The sequence below is a fragment of the Trichosurus vulpecula genome, chromosome 9 (assembly GCF_011100635.1).
Source record: "Trichosurus vulpecula isolate mTriVul1 chromosome 9, mTriVul1.pri, whole genome shotgun sequence".
NCBI classification, from domain to species: domain Eukaryota; kingdom Metazoa; phylum Chordata; class Mammalia; order Diprotodontia; family Phalangeridae; genus Trichosurus; species Trichosurus vulpecula.
In genome coordinates, this window is record NC_050581.1 from 99,124,927 (window position 1) to 99,146,684 (window position 21,758).

Here is a 21,758-nt window from a genome sequence, read left to right on the forward strand (position 1 = left end):
GTTTTTTAAAAGATAGTTGGAGACAGGCATATTTGAAGGGAGAAAGGACAAGAACCAGTCAAGTGATTGAAGATTAGAGAGAGAGAGAGGAAATGACTGGGTTTGAAGTCTGCTGGAAAATATTAAAGTAGATAGGATCAAGTATATGTGGAAAGATTGACCTTAGCAAGAAGAAAGGACACCTCATTGTTAGAGACAGGAGGAAAGGAGAAGAAAGGGTGAGTTAAGGGGTTTTGAAATGAAGAGATGGGGTGGAGAGCTGCTATCTGGTGACTTCTAGTATTCTTAATAAAATAAGAGTTAGTGCTGTCCGCTCAGAGAGAAGGGTTAGTGGGAAGCTTGAGAAGAAATGGGAAGGGAAAAGCTTGGAACTGGAAAAGCTATGAAGACAGTGACTTAGGTAATCAGTAAGGAGTAAAATTACTTTTTTGCTATGTAAATGGTGGGAGTACTCTAGAGCTGAGGTTTAATAAAGGATGAATGGTGATAAGAATTTCAGAGCTGAGAATAGTGTAGTGTTGAATTAACTAAATATAAAGTCATTCTTGGAGAAAGAGAGAAGTGAAGTCTGAGCAGAAGTAATGGCCCAAGAAAGTCCTGAGAGATGGTGTGATGGGAGGTCTTGAGGGAGAAGAATGAGGATGTCATATAGGGAGAGATGAAATATTAGGAAGATATTATTAGAGGAATATCAAATAGGGAAGGCTTTCCTAAATAATTTAAATTTTGGCATTTATTGAACACTGAATTTTTTTCAATTCTGTACTTTCTTGTTCTTCCTTGTCTAGTATGTTCCATTGATCTACTTTTCTATTTTTTTAAATAATATTAAGTGACTTTGATGATTACCCCTTTATACTTGATCATTGTTTCTTCTATTCAGGATTGGTTTTGAAGTACTTTACATTTCCATACATATTGATTGCTTCTATTTATTGCTTCTTCCCTGTGTCCTAAGTACCTCATTAATTTTGTATATATTTCGTATATACATACACATTTTGTTTCTGCTAGTGGAACATAAGATCCTTGAAAGCAGGGATTATTTGATTTTTGTCTGTATTTTCAGTACCTCTCTCAGTCCGCTACTGGTAATGGGTATTTCATGATTGAGTATTTATTGATTTCTAATTAGAATAATTAAATAACAAGTAAATATGCTCTTTTGTTAAAATAGTGATATTTATTTTTTATCACTTAACCCGGATTGCCTAAAAAAAAAAGCACCAACTTCCCAGCATTGTTATGAGGATAACATGATGTGATATTTATAAAGTGCTTTACCAACCCTAAAATACTGAATATTATTATTCTTTTTATATTAATACGACAGGGAAAATCCATTCTATTTATGCAAGCCTCAGTCTGCCTGATTATAAACTTTAAACACCCAGTGTTACTAAAAAGCCGGGGTGCTACAGCGTCACTGAATTCATAGAACATAAACCGGTCTTAATATTAGAGGCAGGGATGGAAAGAAGATCTGAAAAACATTGAATACATTTTACTGTCATAGTATGCTGTTGTATAAGGCACTTAGTGTTTATTAGCTTGTCATGGTTATAACCCAATTAGGAAAACACAAATAGGGACAGTGAAAATCTGCCCCCCCCATGTCCATATTTTATTAATTTCATACCTGCCTATCAGAATCATCAGAATCCTTGGTGTCTTGCAAGACTCAGGTCTGTTTTTCCACTTCCAGGTAAAGCTTTTTTCCCAGTCCCCGCCAGTTGTTAGTATTCTTTCCCCACTGTAATTTTGTAGTTACTCATCTTTGTACAGGTCGGATCTGCCAGCTTTTTGAGAGCTGCAGGGACTGTTTTGTTTTTGTCTTTGTACTTTTTAAAATGCATTTGATAAGTAGGTATTGAGTTGAGATGATTATGATGCCATCAGTTAAAAGAAATGGAAGAACCTCTAGTAGTTAAAGAAAATATTTAGAGAGAATATATAGTTGTTTATGTGCAACTTGCAGAAATATAAGTTGGAACCAGAAATTTGTCTGTATAAATCTTTGGTGCATCTAAAGACACCTGAACTAGCTATAAAGCCTTTCTGAGTTTTGCCTTGGTGAAGAATATTATTTGGGTAATAGGATCACAGCAGCACCAAATTTTAGAGTCAGCAAGGACCTCCACAGCCATCTAGTCTTACCTCTGTTTTAATGGAATCTTCATTCCAGCTCATTGATAGATGGTTATCCAGAGTGAAAACCTTTGACAAGGAAGAACTCATCACCCTCTAAGGCAGCTCACTCATTTTACTTATGGACAGCTCTAATTGTTGGGAGATTTTTCCTTGTATTAAAGTTAAACTTGACTTAAAAAATGTCCATTCACGTTCTGGATTCTGCCTTCTGCACTATCCAAAACCATAGCTCAAGCACTGAGCAATACATTTAGGTGACAGACCATACTCAATAATGCCTGAACCTTGTAAACACCCCCTAGACAGGCTCTAAAAACGTATGAAAAGAAACAATGATAAAGAAAAGCCAAGGAGAAAGAGATAATTATTGGTTTTAACATCTAGGCCGGGACTAAATATAAACTGCCAAAATCTTGCATGAGCTGGGAAGGCAGAAGCCAAAGCAAAGACGGATGAAGAGTCGATGGCAGAACCCAAACCCAGGAGCACATCAGGCAGGGCTCGCTCAGCTCTCAGGCATCTCAGCACTTGCTCACTCCCCAGTGGTACAGCAGGAGACAGAGGCAGATTAGCACCAAGGCAGCTCCACACCGAGGAGGCTCTGCTCGAGTGATGCAAGTGGCTGGGATCAGAATGGTACCCAAGCAGATCAGTGGGAAGGCTACGGCAGTACAGCATCTAGTCAACTAAGTGTCCAAGCTGCATCAGGAAAAATGGGCAGATAGTACCAAGGAACCAAAGAGCCAAGGGTCTCCCAGGAAACTTGCTACCAACTCCATTAACAGTGTGTGGGCCCTAGTACCTGTCAGGCTCATGATAAGTGACAGAGCCAGATTTGTGTTTGGAGCTATTGGAGAAGAAGGAAATGGAGAAAGAGCCATAGCTAAATCCTAAATTGAACTATCAGGAGACTGAGCCAAAATCTTGTAATTCTTGAAAAAGGAGGGGCCTACTCTTAGTCACTACATCTTTCTTCTGCTCTGAGCCACTGAACTCCCTTTAGCTAAGGAAGATGAGTCTTCCTGACTCCAGGCCTAGTACTCTATCCATTGTGACGTATGCATATGTTTGTATATACATACACGTATCTATCTATATATGTATATGTGTGTATATCTCTATATATTTTATAGTCTTAGAGAGTTGTTAAGGGCATTAAGAGGTTAAGTGACTTGCCAAGGGTTGAACAGTCAGTATATGAGAGAGGTAGAACTTGAACTCAGCTCCCCCAAGCCCGGTGGTACTGCGGCTCTCTGCCTTCTATGCCACCCTAGCTCTTACACTCAAGTATTGAAGTTGTTTTTAACATCTGGTATGTGCATTTTGTACAGTGGTATTTTGATTAGAAACCAGTTCCATTAGATTGAAGTGAAATCTAGCCTTTTTGCTGGAATCAAAAATAAAATCATTTAAAACACTAACTATGATGGTATTTTTGGTTTCTGTTTTTGATTTAATCATTTCTGATACTGTGTCTGCCTGCACTGTATAACTCATCATAGATAAGATCAAATTTTAGGCCATTGAATCCAACTCCATTTTGTACACAGGAAATCCTGAGTAGGGGAACCTACATATGTCATGGATGGATTGTGATCTATTTTGTTACAGGAAAGATGTAAATCAGTAAACCTTTTTGAGTATTGACAACATACTAGTAATTTTTTTGTTGATTTTTTAAAGTTGTCATTTCTAATGTGAGAGATAATTTTTAATGTACTTTAAATTCTCTAAATCAGCCTTCTGCAGAGGCGTATTATATCTGGTGACAGTCTATAGTGAAAAGTCTCAAACTGAAGCTCACACTTGGTTTTTTAAAATAGACTTTGATTATAAGGTTATATAATAAAATTATTGAATTAAAAACATGTTAGAAATTCATTTTGTGTGCATCAAGGGGTATATATACCTCACTGATCTACTTAAATGCCTATTTCTTTACTCAGGGCTATCATAAGAGCTATCTACACACCTGTTCTTCATATTTCTGCTGTGATACATCTGCAAGTTCCATATTTTTAGTACTGCTGTAATGTTTCATTTGTTCATTCTTATTTTTATATAGTTCATATTTTATAATTTTAGTTTCAAAATTTATTGTTACCAGTAGTTCCCAGTTACCATTAGTATACCCCAAGATAATGACCATGAGATTTGAGAATTCAAAGCAAAGACTTGATTCTATTTTAAATTTGCTTTCCTTTATATGTGAAGCTTAGGTGAATATTCATAGTCACTATACCATATACTTGTATATTTGCTTGTAGTGGGATTTTCTTTCCTCTTTTGACCTTGGCATTCATTTTCAGGACAATTAGCTAGGGCAGGGGTATACTTTATGACTGTGCAAGGGAGTGAAGCTAACTGAAGTGAAAAGGGATTAAAGCCACAACTTTACCTTGTTAGTTAATGCCATGCTCTAGTCAACTGAGATAATGAGCACAGTAAATTATAGGTATTACTTATTAAAATGTCAAGGATCTGCTGTTTCAATATTAAATATTATTAGATAAGAGTCAGGGCTTTTAAGATTCAAAATAAGTCCCTGATTCAGAAAAGAAAAAATATCTTCAAATATGATACAACCCAACTCAAAATTCAGGAGTTAAGTAGTTCTACCTAAAACTATTTATCTTATTATTTAAAGGTTCATTTTATACCCAGGTGTTATAGGAATCATAAAGATAAACAAGTACAGTAAGAAGTATCAGAATAATTTCACAATTTTGTTACTTTTTACAGAATGAAAAGAGGGGATTTTACATCCCTAAAAGTGTTTTACTTCAAGACTAATTGATAGAGTAGATCCATTGCTCCATTTCATGTCAGATGTGTACATCCATTTTTGTTTTATAGTTGGAAGGACTGTTGTAAGTCATTAGTCCAAACCTCTGGGTTTACAAATGATTAAATCGAGGACCAAGGAGATTAAATGATTTGGCCAGTGTCATGCAGATTATAATTGATAAAGCTTGGCTTTGAACCCAGGTTCTCTGACACCAAATACTGCTCTCTTTCTAGTTAGGTTGTATAGTGCATAGAGTTCTGGACTTGATATCTGAAAGGCCTAACTTCTGTTATGGTCTCAGTCATTTTCTACCTTTGTGATTCTGGGCAAGTCACTTAATTCATGTCTGCCTTGTGAGGATAAAATGGGATAATATTTTTAAGGTGTTTGTTTTGTTTTGCTGTGGCTATTATCATTGTTGTTACATTTTCACTTCAACACACTGTCTCCTCTGAGTTCATTTTTGGTTCTTTGAATGGTGTGGTATTTAATAGTTTGAGAATATATTGTGTCAATCGTGACTATTGCAATTTAGCATAAATTATATTCCATTTTATAAGGTGGAGTTGTAATGTCCATTTCCACATAAGTTAGTATCTTAAACTATGAATTAATCTTGACATGTTACTCTTGAGCCTTTCCTTCCTATTAAGAAGGAGAAATTAAATGCCACTTGGGAAATTTGAGTAATTTTAATACCATACATAAAATGCATTAAGATGATAAGGTTTATATCTCCAAGAATTCTGTCTTCATTAATTGATGTTAAAATTCTGTTATAATATGCTTTCAACTTTAGAAGGCTGTGTAATGGAGCAGGTGTGATGTTCATGTAGCTGGAGGATACCATTGCTTTGTGATTATACCAACGATGCTGAAAGCCAAACTAACAAACTAAAATTATGCATGAGGATACAAATCTTCTTAGCCTTAAAATGTTGACTCTTTACTATGCTAATGGTAATTACATCTATTATACTAATAGATAGCTAAATTCTCATTAATAAAAATATCAGTATGTTGATTTTTTTAAAAAAAAGAATAACCGCAGGAGTAGAGATATTTATTTCATGCTCATTTTCTATAAGTTAGAGAAAGAGTTTCTTAAATCAAATGGAGCAAATGATTTGTCATAAATATCCTTTTGAAGAGACTCGAAGGAGACAGACTGTGCTGCATTTTTATCTAGTCCTGGTGAAAATAGCTCCATAAAAATATATTAGAACTGGCCATAATCAATTTTCTACTGAACATATGTTGGTCAGTAGGGAACTCTTTCTTTTAAAAATAGATTTGGCCTATTAACCTTGTTCATTTTTTATTTAGTTAATTTAATTTTTCTTCCTTTTTTTTCTGAGCAAGTTAGCTAAAGTTTATTAATTTTGTTAGTCTTTTCCAGGAATCAACATGAAGTTCAGTTTATCATTTTTCTACCCTTTTTGTTTTCCATTTTATCTGCTTCTCTTCTAATTTTCAAGTTTTCTTCTTTTGTGCTTCTTTTATTTATTTTTAAATGATTTATTAATTTTAATTGCATTTCAGGGAAATGAATTTTTTATTAAAGTTTTTTAGAGATATAATTTTTCTTTGAAGATTGCTTTCGCTGTATATCTGAAATCAATATGTTATCTTGTATGCTACCATACCGGGCTAAAAATTCTTGAAGGGCATTTGGTTCTAGGTTGATGGGAGGCATTGAAAAATGAAACTTGAATTCTACAATTATGGTAATCTTGGTAAGGAAGAAAAGAAAAAGCATCCACTTGCTGCTCCCAAGGGTCTCCCTTCTTTGTCTCCTACCTTCTTAATTTTCCCCCCCTGCCATGGGCCAAAGCAGAACCCATCTGGGATGCCCTTTCCCTCTCACTGGTTGCTTGATTGCTCATATAGCATGGAAGAAATGGAAATCAGCAGCTCTTTTCCAACCATTAGGCCATACCTTTTACCCTGTCACTGTTTTCTAAGATCTTCCAGGTCTTACCATCTGCACTGCCTATAGCTTAGCATTGTCATCTTTTTATGGTTACCATTAGCACTAGGATAGTTCCTATCCTAGTAATTAGTTGCTTCTTGTTGGCGAGGATCAGGTCCACAGTAGTTGAGTTCTCCTTGTTTGGTCTCCTATCTTTTGAAGTATGAAATTATCATTTATATAGATCTTGAACGTAATAGTTTCTCTGTCTTGGTATAACCCCTGCAGATACTTGGATAATCAACAGTCCACCTTTCCTTGACATTCCTAAATTAGTACTATGTAATGCTCATGTTTTAGATTTGTGATCCTATTCCCAATGCTGAATCTTTTCTCCCTTGTAGTCCTTAGGGCAGGTGTTTAGCTTTTTAGTCCTTTTGGTGGTCTAGTGAAGTCTATGGAAGCCTTCAAATGATATATATTTTTTTAAATATAGAAAGCAAAGTGTATAAAATGACAAAAGAAATCAGTTATATTAAACTAGTTATAAAACTATTAAAACCAAAACCCCAAGTATACAGATCCCATTTAAAAAACTCAGAATGTAATATTTCTTTGAAATTTTTTTGTTCATTTTGAGTTTAAATACATAAAGATAAAAAGAATATTTCCATGTACGCAGCACAACATAAAAAGATTTTATTCTCTGCTGTATAATTTTTTTCTCCCTCCCTCCCTAACCCACCCTAGAGGAGGCTACCTTTAGACACAGAAATATGTGTTTGTGTGTGGGTGTATATGTATGTATGTAAAACTATACTATACATACATTTATTTATCAGCTCTTTCTCTGGATATGGATAACGTCTTCCTTCATAGGTACTTTGTAGTTGATTTGAGTATTTATAATACTTCAAGTAACTTAGTTGTTCAAAGTTGTTCTCAGAATAATATTACTATTACTGTGTACAGTGTTCCCTTGGTTCTGCTCATTTAACTCCTCATTATGTCATTCAAGTCTTAACATGTTTTTCTAAAATCAGCTGGCTCATCATTTCTTATAGCACAGTATTCCATCACAATCATATGCTGCAGCTTGTTTAGCTATTCCCCTGTTAATGGGCATCCCCTCAATTTCTAGTTCTTTGCTCCCACAAAGAGAGCTGCCATAAATATTTGAGAACACATAAGTTCTTTTCCTTTTTCCCTAATCATCTCGGGAAGTAGACGTAATAGTGGTATTGCTGCATCAAAGTGTATACACAGATATTTAACTCTTTGGGAATAATTCAGATTGCTCTCCAAAATGGTTGGATCTATTCACAGTTCTACCAAGAGTGAATTAGTGTCCCAATTTTTCCACATCCCCTCCATTTGTTGCTTTCTCCTTCTATCATGTTAGTCAATCGGATGTAAAATGATATCTCAAAGTTTTAATTTGCATTTCTGTAATCAATAATGATTTAGAACATTTTTAATATGACTACTGATAGCTTTGATTTCTTCTTCTGTTCATAACTGCCTGTTGATATCCTTGCTCATTTATCAATTGGAGAATGACTCATATTCTTATAAATTTGACAAAGTTCTTTACATACTTGAGATATGAGACCTTTATCTGAGAGACTGTCTATAAATTTTTTTCCCCAATTTCCTGCTCTTTTTTTGATCTTTGCTATATTGGTTTTATTTATATAAAACCTTTTTAATTTAATGTAATCAAAATTATCCACTTTGTACCTCACAATGCTCTATCTCTCTTGTTTATTTACAAATTGTTCTCCTGTCCATAACTCTGGTAGGTAATATTTCCTATGTTCTTCTGATTTTCTTGTGATATCTCCCTTGTCATCTAGATCATGTATCCCTTTTGACTTTATCTTTGTAAATCGTGTAAGATATTGGTCTAGGTCGAATTTCTGTCAGATAGCTTTCTAGCTTTCCCAACAATTTTTGCCAAATAATGAATTGTTATCCCAAAAGCTCAAATCTTTACATTTGTCAAACTAAAGGTTACTATTATCATTTTCTGCTGTGTATTGTGTGTCTACTCTCTTCCACTGATCTACCTTTCTTATTTCTTAAGCCAATACCAGAGAATTTTGATAATTACTGCCTTATTTTGTGTATATCTATCTATCTATAGATATAGATAGATGTATTGTGTATATGTATTTGTATGTGTGTGTGTGTGTGTGTGTGTTCCTGGAACGTTTCATAGTAGCATATTTTCAATTTTTCTTTTCTTTTCCCTTTATTTTCATAAGTATTGATCATCTGTCCCTCCCACTTCCTCCCCTCCTTCCCCTTGTGAATAATTAAAAAAGCAAAATAAAATCTTCTTAAATAATATGAAGAGTCCCATAAAAAATTCCCATTTACCATGTTTAAACATGTATATGTCATTCTATATTTTAATTTTATCACCTCCCTGCCATCTTCTGTTTTCTAGAGTCATTGTTTATCATTGCCTTGATCAGAGTTCTAAGTCTTTCAAAGTTATTTTTCTTCTATAATGTTATTGTTATATACATTTTATAGTTCTCATTTCACTTTTTCAGTGAATAGAAGTTTCTTCTGAAACTGTCCATTTTGTCATTTTTAACCCTATAATAATATCCCATTACATTTATATACCTTAATTTGTTTAGTCTTTTCCCTTTAGATGGGTATGTATGCCCTTCTTTTGGGGCTATTATGAATAAAGCTGCTATACATATTTTATACATATGGGTCCTTTTCTTCTTTCTTTGATCTCTTTGGGGTAGAGACTTATTAGATGTATTGCTGATTCAAAGAGTATGCTCAAAGAGAATCACTTTTTGGCTATATTTTTATGGATATATTTTCTTATTACGCTCATTCTGCTCTTTTTAACAAGGTAGTTCTTTCTAGAACTAGATTCTATTTATGGATCTCATCCCACCATGTCTTTAGTCATAACTATAATGTTAAATTTGCCTTTTAGTCTTGGTATCTCCAGCTTACCTTCCTTGTTGCTCATTCTTAGTGTATTTCTGTATCCATTTAGTATTCCCTGTGTGTATGTACATATATGTATGTATGTACATATAATATACACATGTATATATGTTTATGGATGTAAATATATATGTGTAAATATATATACGGAAAACAGCAGACCTCTCTGTTATTATTCATTATTATTAAATTGACAAATAGCTGCCTGAGTCTTCCTCAGTGGAGAATTACCAACTATTACTATTCTGTTCTTCTTCTGCCACTTACTAGATTATATTTTACTTGATATCACTTTTGGATCCATATCATTGTTGCTTGTATGGCAAGGACTTGCTTCTGAAGGTGTCCAGTTCTCTCCTCTCTGAGCAAACATTCTCACACAGATCAAGATCACTTTTTCACAATATTTTTCTTAGTTGAAACTTTATTTACTTAAAACTCAGGAAATCACTTTTTTCCCATCTTACCCATAAAAAAGAAACTACCCCAGTTAAACCCAAACCTTTTGGCACTCTTTAATAATTATGATAAATAAAATGTCCTATAGATTTAAATATATCCTTTGGGGGAAGATGAGAACTTACACTTGCAATTAGCTGCAAGTTGTAGTGTTGAGCCATGTCTACTATTTCATCCTATCTGGAACAGTTTAGGCCAATTTGACGTAGAAGATTGATTTCTGAAAGCCTGAATCCACTTGATGTTCTCTTCTATAAGGTTGCATGATTGTTTTGATAGTTTTGTACTATGGTAAACATGGCACTCAGCCCTTGCTGCCATTTTAAAAGCTTAACACTTGCTTTACTCTTTATTCCTCATTTTGTTCTAGCACTGATTCTTGGTAACAAATGCACCCAAAGAAATGAAATAATCTGTGGTTAAGAGCTCTGTGAGAAATACCTTCCAGCTTCTTATACCTGACTCAGCCCCATGCACTCTGTGATATGGTGACAGTACTCTCTTTTCTATTCTTCCATAAGACCACCATCTCCTGACTGCATGCACTGGTTATCTGTCTCTCGAGGCTAAAATTCTCTCTGTCTTCATCTCTGCCTCTTGGCTTCCTTTTAATCCCAGCTAGAAACCCATCTTCCACAAGTAGTCTTTTCCAGACCCCCTTAATTCTAATGCCTGCCCTCATTTGACTATCTCCTTCTGTATGTGTCTTGTTTGTATATAGTTCTTTGCATGTTGTCTCTCCTGTTAGATTGAGAACACCTTGAGAGCAAGGGGTTTCTTCTGCCGTTCTTTATAATACCAGGCATTTAAAAATAATTATTGAGTGATTGAGAATAAAAAGAAAGACATCATCAGCCTATCAATCAAGAAACATTTATTAATCAATTGAAATGGGACAGGCACTATGCTAAGTGCTAGAGCACAAAGAAAAAGGTGAAGCAGCCCTTATCTTCAAGAAGTTTATTTTGGGGGGTGGAGCCAAGATGGCAGCTGGAAAGCAGGGACTTGCCTAAAGCTCTCCCCTAGGAACCTCCAAACACCTGTAAAAAATGGCTCTGAACAAATTCCAGAGCTGCAGGACCCATGGAATAGCAGAGAGAAGCAGGGCTGCAGTCCAGGACAGCCTGGATCATCGCTGGGTAAGGTCTGTCCCATGGAGCTGGGAGCGTAGGCAGTGGCTGGACCAACCAGACCAGGAGCCTGCCCTGAATCAGGGCGCTGTGGCAGTTACCAGACTTCTCAACCCACAAACACCAAAGACAATAGAGGTTAGTGGGAAAAGCTGCAGGGACAGAGTGAAAGCAGTTTGAGGTTCAGCCCCCGACCCCCCCTCTCCACCAGCAGTGGACGTGGTGCAGCTCTGAGGACAGAACTACAGGTGCAGTTGCTTCTGGCCCCAGGCCCACCTGGTGGGAGGAATTAAGTGGTGGATCAGAGCAGGAGTGCAGAGCCTGCTTAAGATCTGAGTCACAGGTCGGTGGTTCTTGGGGGAGGAGGAATGCTGGTGTGGCAGAGCTTGCTGTATAGAAATAGCTCTGAAAACAACAGCACAACCGATCTAGCTTGGGACAAAGTACTCTATACTCTACAAGCAGTCATAACCCAACAAAAAGCTCAAGGGTTAAGGAGTTGGCTGGGAACATGGCCAGGCAGCAAAAACACACTCAGATTCAGACTCGGACTTTGGAATCTTTCTTTGGTGACAAAGAAGACCAAAACATACAGCCAGAAGAAGTCAACAAAGTCAAAGAGCCTACATCAAAAGCCTCCAAGAAAAACATGAACTGGTCTCAGGCCATAGAAGAGCTCAAAAAGGATTTGGAAAAGCAAGCAAGAGAAGTAGAGGAAAAACTGGGAAGATAAATTAGAGTGATGTGAGAAAACCATGAAAAAGAAGTCAATGACTTGCTAAAAGAGACCCCAAAAATACTGAAGAAAACAACACCTTAAAAATAGACTAACTCAAATGGCAAAAGAGCTCCAAAAACCCGATGAGGAGAAGAATGCCTTGAAAGGCAGAATCAGCCAAATGGAAAAGGAGGTCTAAAACACCACTGAAGAAAATACTACCTTAAAAATTAGATTGGAGCAAGTGGAAGCTAGTGACTTGATGAGAAATCAAGATATTATAAAACAGAACCAAAGGAATGAAAAAATGGAAGACAATGTGAAATATCTCATTGGAAAAACCACTTACCTGGAGAATAGATCCAGGAGAGATAATTTAAAAATTATTGGACTACCTGAAAGCCATGATCAAAAAAAGAGGCTAGACATCATCTTTCAAAAAATTATCAAGGAAAACTGCCATGATATTCTAGAGCCAGAGGGTAAAATAGAAATTGAAAGAATCCACAGATGGCTTCTTGAAAAAGATCCCCAAAAGAAAACTCCTAGGAATATTGTCACCAAATTCCAGAGCTCCCAGGTCAAGGAGAAAATATTACAAGACCAGAGCTGAATAGAAAATTTGACTTTTAAACACAAGAATCAAGAGAAGCATGAAAAGGTAAACAAGAAAGAGAAATCATAAAGGACTTACTAAAGTTGAACTGTTTTGTTTACATTCCTACATGGAATGACGTGTGTAATTCTTGAGACCTCAGTATTAGCGTAGCTGAAGGGAATATATATACATACATACATACATATATATGTATATGGACAGAGGATATATACATATGGACAGAGGGCACAGGGTGAGTTGAATATGAAGGGATGATATCTAAAAAAATAAAATCAAATTAAGGGATGAGAGAGGAATATATTGAGAGAGGGAAAAAGGGAGAGATAGAATGGGGTAAATTATCTCACATAAATGTGGCGAGAAAAAGCAGTTCTGTAGGAAGGGAAGGGGACAGGTGAGGGGGAATGAGTGAATCTTGCTCTCATCAGATTTGACCTGAGGAGGGAATAACATCCACACTCAGTTGGGTATCTTATTCCACAGGAAAGAAGGAGGAAAGGGATAAAAAAAGGGGGGACGATAGAAAGGAGGGCAGATTGGGGGAGGAGGTAATCAAAAGCAAACACTTTTGAAAAGGGACAGGGTCAAGGGAGAAAATTGAATAAAGGGGGATAGGATAGGAAGGAGCAAAATATAGTTAGTCTTTCACAACATGAGTATTGTGGAAGGGTTTTGCATAATGATACACATGTGGCCTATGTTGAATTGCTTGCCTTCTTAGGGAGGGTGGGTGGGGAGGTAGGGGGAGAGATTTGGAACTCCAAGTTTTAAAAGCAGATGTTCCAAAAAAAAGTTTTCGCATGCAACTTGGAAATAAGATATACAGGCAATGGGGCATAGAAATCTATCTTGGCCTCCAAGAAAGTAAGGGAAAAAGGGATGGTGAGGGGTGGGGTGACAGAAGGGAGGGCTGACTGGGGAATGGGGCAATCAGAATATATGCCATCTTGGAGTGGGTGGGGGGAGGGTAGAAATGGGGAGAAAATTTATAATTCAAACTCTTGTGAAAATCAATGCTGAAAACTAAAATATTAAATAAATAAATAAGGAAGAATAAAATAATAAAGAACTTTATTTTCTGATGGGGGCATTGAAATGTACTCTGTGTGTGTGTGTGTGTGTGTGTGTGTGTGTAAATGTATATGAGTACACAGAATATATATCAAGAGAATACAGGGTAGTTTAGGAGGAATGGAAGTAGTTCGCAACTGGGGGATAAGGAAAAGCTTAATGTAGAAGTCTTGAGATGAGCTTTAAGGGAGACTAGTCATTTCAGAAGGGAGTGATAAGGAGGAAGAAAGACATACAAGAGAACAGGCAGGGCAAAGGCACAGAGGTGTGAAGTGGAATCTCATGTATGAAGAAAAGCAAGTAGGTTAATACAGTTGCAACATACTGTGTATAGAAAGGTGTATGTCATGTGTGAGACTGGAATTTTGGAGGGGGTCAGCTTGTGAAAAGATTTCAGTACTAAACAGAGTAGTTCATATTTGATCCTAGAGGTAACAGGGAACTACTGGAATTCATTGATTTGGAGGGATGGTAGGGGATGGACATAGTCAGACATGTGTTTTAGGAAAATCACTGTTAGCTATGTGGTGGATGGATTGCAGTGGGGAAATATTTAGGAGGCTATTGGGGGAGAGGTGAGTAGGGCCTGGTCTAGGGTGATGGCCATTAGAAAAGGGAATATATGGTAGACATATATAGAAAGAATGACAGGATTTGGTAACTGATTGAATATATGGAGCAAGCGAGAATGGTCCTGAAGTTGTAAGCCTGGGTGACAAAGTCTTCTTTGCTGGATCTTTATCCAGATTATACCCACTAACTTTGTCTGTTCCCTAGGCTTTGCTTCCAGGTTCCTTTTCTTTTCTTTCTATGCTGTTTTGCTTGGAGATCTCATCATATCCCATGGCTTTGCCCATCATATCCTTGGAGATTATTCCCATATATATATATATACCCAACCTTAATGCATCTCCCAAGCTCTAGTCCCATATCACCATGGTTTTTGGGAGAGTTCTAATTGGATGTCCTATAGTTATCTCAAACTCAGCATGTCCAAAATTGAAATCCTTATCTTTATCCCAAACCTTCCTTTCCCCAGGATCCTTCCGTTTACCCAAGGTACTCACTTCACATATTCAATCTCTTGTCACATCTTGGCTATATTACCTTTAGAATATCTTTGTATACTCAGTGCTGTCTATGATCCAGCTTCTCTGCCCTGCATGCTATTCCTTACACATGAAACTCTATCTTTAGATTCTCTTCTGTCTCCCATTCCTGGATTACTCTCCCTCCTCACCTCCTCAGCCTCATGGCTTTACTTGTTTCCTTTAAAACTTAGCTCAAACCTCTCTTCCTTAAGGTTACCTTTCTTCATCCCCACATTCCCTCAGAGATGATCGTTCCTTCATATGGTATATATTTTGTATTTTTTTCATCATATATATATATAAAATATATATACGTACACACATATGTATATGTATGTATAGTGTATATATGTACACACATACACACATACATATACATACACATATACACATGCCTACATATATATACATATAAATACATATATACTATATATATATTCTTGCCCATTAGTATGTGAGCTCTTTAAAAGTGGAATTCATGTTTTTTCTCCTTTTTAGTATCCCTAGTACTTAGCTTAGTGACTATTACATAGTACTAGTTGTAGGTACTTAACAAATTGTTTTTATCTTGATATTGGAGGATGGTGATATCCTGAGTTTTTGGAGAAAGATAATGAGTTTAGTTTTAGACATGTTGAATTGGAGATTCTTGTGGTGTATAGGACATCTTATTTTAAATATCTGTTGGGCAGTTGTTAATACCGGTTGGAGCTCACTAGAGAGACTATAGCTTTATAGATCTTGGAGTCATGTGCTTAGGGAAGTTTAATAATGAATAATTTAATAAATAATGATAGCCAACATTTATATAGTGCTTACTGTGTGTCAGACATTATGATTAATGAAGAAAGCAAGTTAATCTCAGAGGACCCAATAAAGTTAGTGATCAAATGTTTGAATTCCAAAAGTATTTTCTCTACTCTTAAAATATTAGGCAATGAGAGGTTATCTTGGTGACTGTATTTTGGCATTGATCAGCCATTGGTATCAGTTCAACTGAATTCTTGACACTGAAGGATTTAATTAATTGTATTAAGAAGGTAGCGATCTGGGAATTTTGTGTCAAACTACAAAAGGAAAATTGATAAATATTCAGCTTTAAGAGTTATAATAGAGGCTTTATCAATACTTTATTGGTATATATAAAATATTTTGCATATTATTTCTCATATAAATAAGGTAGCCTGCAGTAAAATATACATGAAAAATAGAGATTCAATCTATCATGTTAGATGAACACAGTTATTTAACTGAGATTATTATTTATGCTTTTCTCTATCACTTTTTTTGCATAGGAAAGAGTTGCAGGAGTTACAGAATATTTATCAACAAAACCAGGAATACACAGCACAGCAGGCAGAGCTGATCCGGCAACTTCATGTTCTCAATATGGATACACAGAAAGTAATGAGAAATCAGGAAGATGCCCACACAGCTGAAAGTATATCCTATCAAAAAGTATGCATTTATTGTCATAAAACTCTGTACTAAAAGTATTATAATTAGACAATTTAGATTTTCTAAATTTCAGTATTTTCTTGTTATCTCCTTTTTATAAATTTTCTTCTAGATAAAAAAATGGAAAATGGCACTGGATTTGATGGTATTTTGTATTCTAAGAGCAATCTTTAATATTTAACAGTGGTAGGACATGCTACAATTTGAGGACAATGACTAGAAGATAGTGATTTCACTTCATATGTAATAAACGCATATGATGAAATCTACTTGGGTTTTATTCTTAACGACCAGGAGACGTTCTGTGGGATAGAATGTGAGTACTGATTTTGTCAAGTAGAATTCCCTCTTGTGATCAGAACATTTGGAACTACAACTTTATGTGAGTGGAGCCAGAGAAAATATAAGGACAAACTACTCTTACTAATGAGATAAAATCTTGAATAAAATGTTAAGTGGTGATATATTCTAGATTAATAAGTTTATTATTTTTCTTACCATAGTTAAGAAATACATAAGCAGTGTTGCATAGTGGAGAAAAGTGCTGTAGTCAAGAAGACCTGGGTTTATATCCTGCTTCTGACCCTCCACGTTAAGCTACCTCTCTGTACCTCAGGCCACTCCCTAGGTTGGGATCTATATCCAATATTTATAAGAATTTTGAGTAATTAATTGACTCGGGTGTTGTGCCATCCATGGAAATTATAATATAGAAAATATTTTGTGGTTTGTTGTCATTCAGTTTAATCTGGAGTGATAATATTTTATTGATTTATCTGTTTGTTTTTCTTTTTTTAAATTTAATTTATTTAATATATTTAGTTTTCAGCATTGATTTTCACAACAGTTTGAATTATGAAATTTCTCCCCATTTCTACCCTCTCCCCCACTCCAAGATGGTGTATATTCTGGTTGCCCTGTTCCCCAGTCAGCCCTCCCTTCTCTCACCCCACTCCCCTCCCATCCCCTTTTCCCTTCTTCTCTGGTAGGGCAAGATAAATTTCTACATCCCATTGCCTGTGTATCTTATTTCCTAGTTGCATGCAAAAACTTTTTTTTTTGTTTTTGAATGTCTGTTTTTAAAACTTTGAGTTCCAAATTCTCTCCCCTCTTCCCTCCCTGCCCAGCCTCCCTAAGAAGGCAAGCAATTCCACATAGGCCACATGTGTATCATTATGTAAAACCCTTCCACAATACTCATGTTGGGAAAGATTGACTATGTTTTGCTCCTTCCTAACCTATCCCCCTTTATTGAATTTTCTCCCTTGACCCTGTCCCTTTTCAAAAGTGTTTGTTTTTGATTACCTCCTCCCCCAATCTGCCCTCCTTTCTATCGTCCCCCCTTTTTTATCTTCTTCCTCCTTCTTTCCTGTGGAATAAGATACCCAATGAGTATGTGTGGTATTCCCTCCTCGGGTCAAATCTGATGAGAGCAAGATTTACTCATTCCTCCTCACTTGCCCCCTCTTCCCTTCCTACAGAACTGCTTTTTCTTGCCACTTTTATGTGAGATAATTTACCACATTCTATCTCTCCCTTTCTCCCTCTCTCACTATATTCCTCTCTTATCCCTTAATTTGATTTTATTTTTTTAGATATCATCCATTCATATTCAACTCACCCTTTGCCCTCTGTCTACATGTTTGTGTGTGTGTGTGTGTGTGTCACACACACATACACCTACTGAGGTCTCATGAATCATACACATCATCTTTCCATGTAGGAATGTAAACAAAACAGTTCAACTTTAGTAAGTCCCTTATGATTTCTCTTTCTTGTTTACCTTTTCATGCTTCTGTTGATTCTTGTGTTTGAAAGTCAAATTTTCTATTCAGCTCTGGTCTTTTCACTGAGAAAGCTTGAAAGTCCTCTATTTTGTTGAAAGTCTATATTTTGCCTTGGAGCATGATACTCAGTTTTGCTGGGTAGGTGATTCTCGGTTTTAATCCTAGCTCCACTGACTTCCAGAATATTGTATTCCAAGCCCTTCAATCCCTTAATGTGAAAGCTGCTAGATCCTGTGTTATCCTGATTGTTTTTCCACAATACTCAAATTGTTTCTTTCTAGCTGCTTGCAGTATTTTCTCCTTGACCTAGGAGCTCTGGAATTTGTTGACAGTATTCCTAAGAGTTTTCTTTTTGGGATCTTTTTGAGGAGGTGATCAGTGGATTCTTTCAATTTCTATTTTACCCTCTGGCTCTAGAATATCAGAGCAGTTCTCCTTGATAATTTCTTGAAAGATGATATAGATATAAAAAAGGCTCTTTTTTTTGATCATGGCTTTCAGATAGTTCAATAATTTTTAAATTATCTCTCCTGGATCTATTTTCCAGGTCAGTGGTTTTTCCAATGAGATATTTCACATTGTCTTCTATTTTTCTTTCCTTTGATTCTGTTTTGTAATATCTTGATTTCTCATCAAGTCACTAGCTTTCCCTTGCTCCAGTCTAATTTTTAAGGTAGTATTTTCTTCAGTGGTCTTTTGGACCTCCTTTCCCATTTGGGTAATTCCGCCTTTCAAGGCATTCTTCTCCTCATTGGCTTTTTGGAGCTCTTTTGCCATTTGAGTTAGTCTATTTTTTAAGGTATTGTTTTCTTCAATATTTTTTTCAGTATTTTTGGAGGTCTCCTTTAGCAAGTCATTGACTTGTTTGTTATGGTTTTCTTGCATCATTCTCATTTCTTGTCCCAATTTTTCCTCCACTTCTCTTGCTTGCTTTTCCAAATCCTTTTTGAGCTCTTCTATGGCCTGAGACCAGTTCATGTTTTTCTTGGAGGCTTTTGATGTAGGCTCTTTGACTTTGTTGACTTCTTCTGGCTGTATGTTTTGGTCTTCTTTGTCACCAAAGAAAGATTCCAAAGTCCGAGTCTGAATCTGAGTGTGTTTTTGCTGCCTGGCCATGTTCCCAGCCAACTTACTTGACCCTTGAGTTTTTTGTCAGGGTATGACTGCTTGTAGAGCAAAGAGTACTTTTTTACAAGCTTGAGGGGATGCACCGTTGATTTCAGAGCTATTTCTGTACAGCCAGCTCTGCCACACCAGCACTCCTCCTTCCCCAAGAATCACCAACCTGGACCTGATGCAAATCTTAAGCAGGCTCTGCACTCCTGATCTACCACTTAATTCTTCCCACTAGTTCTGTAGCTGCAGCTGCCCCTGCTGCCCCTGCAGTGGTGGCCGAACTGTGAACTCTTTTCACTCTGTCCCCTGCAGCTTTTCCCACTAACCTTCTCTGTTGTCTTTGGTGTTTGCGGGTTGAGAAGTCTGATAACTGCCACAGCTCACTGATTCAGGGCACTAGGGCCTGTTCTGCCTGGCTCCTGGTCTGATTGGTCCTGCCGCCACCCACGCTGGGCTCTGCTCCCCTCTGCTCCTTGTGCGATAGACCTCATCCAGCGACCATCCAGGCTATCCTGGGCTGGATCCCTGCTTCCCTCTGCTATTTTGTGGGTTCTGCAGTTCTAGAATTTGTTCAGAGCCATTTTTATAGGTTTTTGGAGGGACCTAGCGGGGAGTTCACACAAGTCCCTGCTTTCCAGCCGCCATCTTGGCACTGCCGCTCCCCCCCAACAAATGAATCTAGGCCTAATTTTCATAACCTGTAATAACTGTTGTGAGTTTTCTGTGTGTCTGATAAGTTTTTTTAAGAATTTTAGTTGAGGCTCCACATAATATTTTAGCTAATCTCTCACGTGGCTTGAGAACAGTTGAAGACTATTTAACATGCTCTTATATTGCGGTTATGTAACTTTATTATCCATTATGACTTTATTGCATAACTGATTGCTCTCCATATTATATTTTTATACTTGTAATAGCAAGTAAAGTGGGACTTTTTGTTGTCCTTTGTTTTGGAGTGCTTCTCAGCACTAAAGTAATCAAGTACCTTAGATTGAGTCCTTTGTTTGAATCTAGAGTTTTTGATTGAATCAAGAGTCTTTGATGACTTGCTTAAGTCATAAGAAAGCCTAAGTCACATGAGTTTGAATCGCATGGTTGTGACGCCCACTGACTGTGAAGAAGTGTATATAAACTATGAGGTTAGCATTTTGCTTTGGGGCTCACTCATGGGAAGAGCGTTCATGTGATTTATCCAGACAAGACTCTGGGTAGCTGTTAAGGAGCCCCCTGGCTTTGAAAACCCAGATGTTGGTACTTCTCTCTCTGGTAACTATGTATCTATGTAATGGATAGATGGTCATAAGCCCTGTCTGCTGATTTGTGTTATTGGCTCTGTTTTAATAATTTCTGCTTGTAATTTCTGTTTGTGTTTTTTCTGAAGTTCAGGGTGCTGCCTTTTCCCCCTGAACTAACTGAATGATGTATGTATGCTAATTAAAGTGAGATTGTAAACCCCTTAAAGTTGCTTTCCTTAGAAAAGCAGATCAAAGAACCTGTGCTGGTAGCTCTCCTGTGTGCTGGTGCTATTGGGCTTATTGGCCTTATACCTCCACAGCAGCTGCTAGTAACATTTTTGTTGTAGTACTTTGGGTCTTTTTCTAAGATATTTGAATGTGCAAGTAAGATTGAACTAACATTTAGGAAATATTTTCATTAGAATGTTTTCATGGTATGATTATTGAGTCTTTTAAGTTTTAGTAGAAAGCTAATGCGTAGACTGTCCCTATCTTGTCAGTGTTAGAATAAGGGAAAATAGAAAACAACATTGTATGCTTTGTTCTTTACTTCAGATTTTTCCATGGTGTTCAATTTATGTTTTCCTGGAATTCCAGGTCTTCTTAATTCATTGTAATTTGAGAATTTTCACACCTGTTTTTGTCTCCTCTAACAAGCACTTATCAAATGAATTGGTTTTCATTTTATATTTCCTTTTAAGTCTGTTGCAGATGACATTTTAAAAACTATACAGTACTATTCACACTTGATATCCAGTTATTGTCTACACATGTAACTTTAACTGGTGGGGGGGGACAAAATAAATTAAACTGAGATATACTTTGATTAACTTTGACTAAAGGGAAGGATCGGAACATACTTCCATAGAGATATCATTGACGTATCTTTTCCCTCACACACAAGTTCACCCATAGAGTAATTATCCAGGGGTTTTACATTTAGATAAGAAATAACAGTAATTGGAAGAAACAAAGTAGCCATCATGAGCTTTATTTTCCTTCTATTGTTTTTTTTTAAGTCATTTCCCCACAGTTCCACATTCAGTCTTTTCTATGTGGAACTTAAACATGAGTAAGAACTTGTCAGTATTCACATTCTTTAGGCCATCCAGAAAATTTGGTTGCTAAATATATGTTTTTATTACTTTTTATGTACATAATGATAATTAGAAGATATGTGTTGCTATCATTTTGACAGAATGTTAGCTTACATAATTTGAACATTAACTGTATGTTAAATC

General features: G+C 36.4%; 1 protein-coding gene across 1 annotated transcript in view; it reads left to right on the top strand.

The window, feature by feature from the left end:
- The window catches only part of CNTLN (centlein), a 440,159-nt gene that overhangs the window by 161,298 nt on the left and 257,103 nt on the right, over window positions 1–21,758 (top strand). The window contains exon 8 of the mRNA XM_036739595.1: window positions 16,217–16,379. Within this exon, the coding sequence (XP_036595490.1) occupies window positions 16,217–16,379 (163 nt within the window). The remainder of the gene's footprint in view (window positions 1–16,216; window positions 16,380–21,758) is intronic.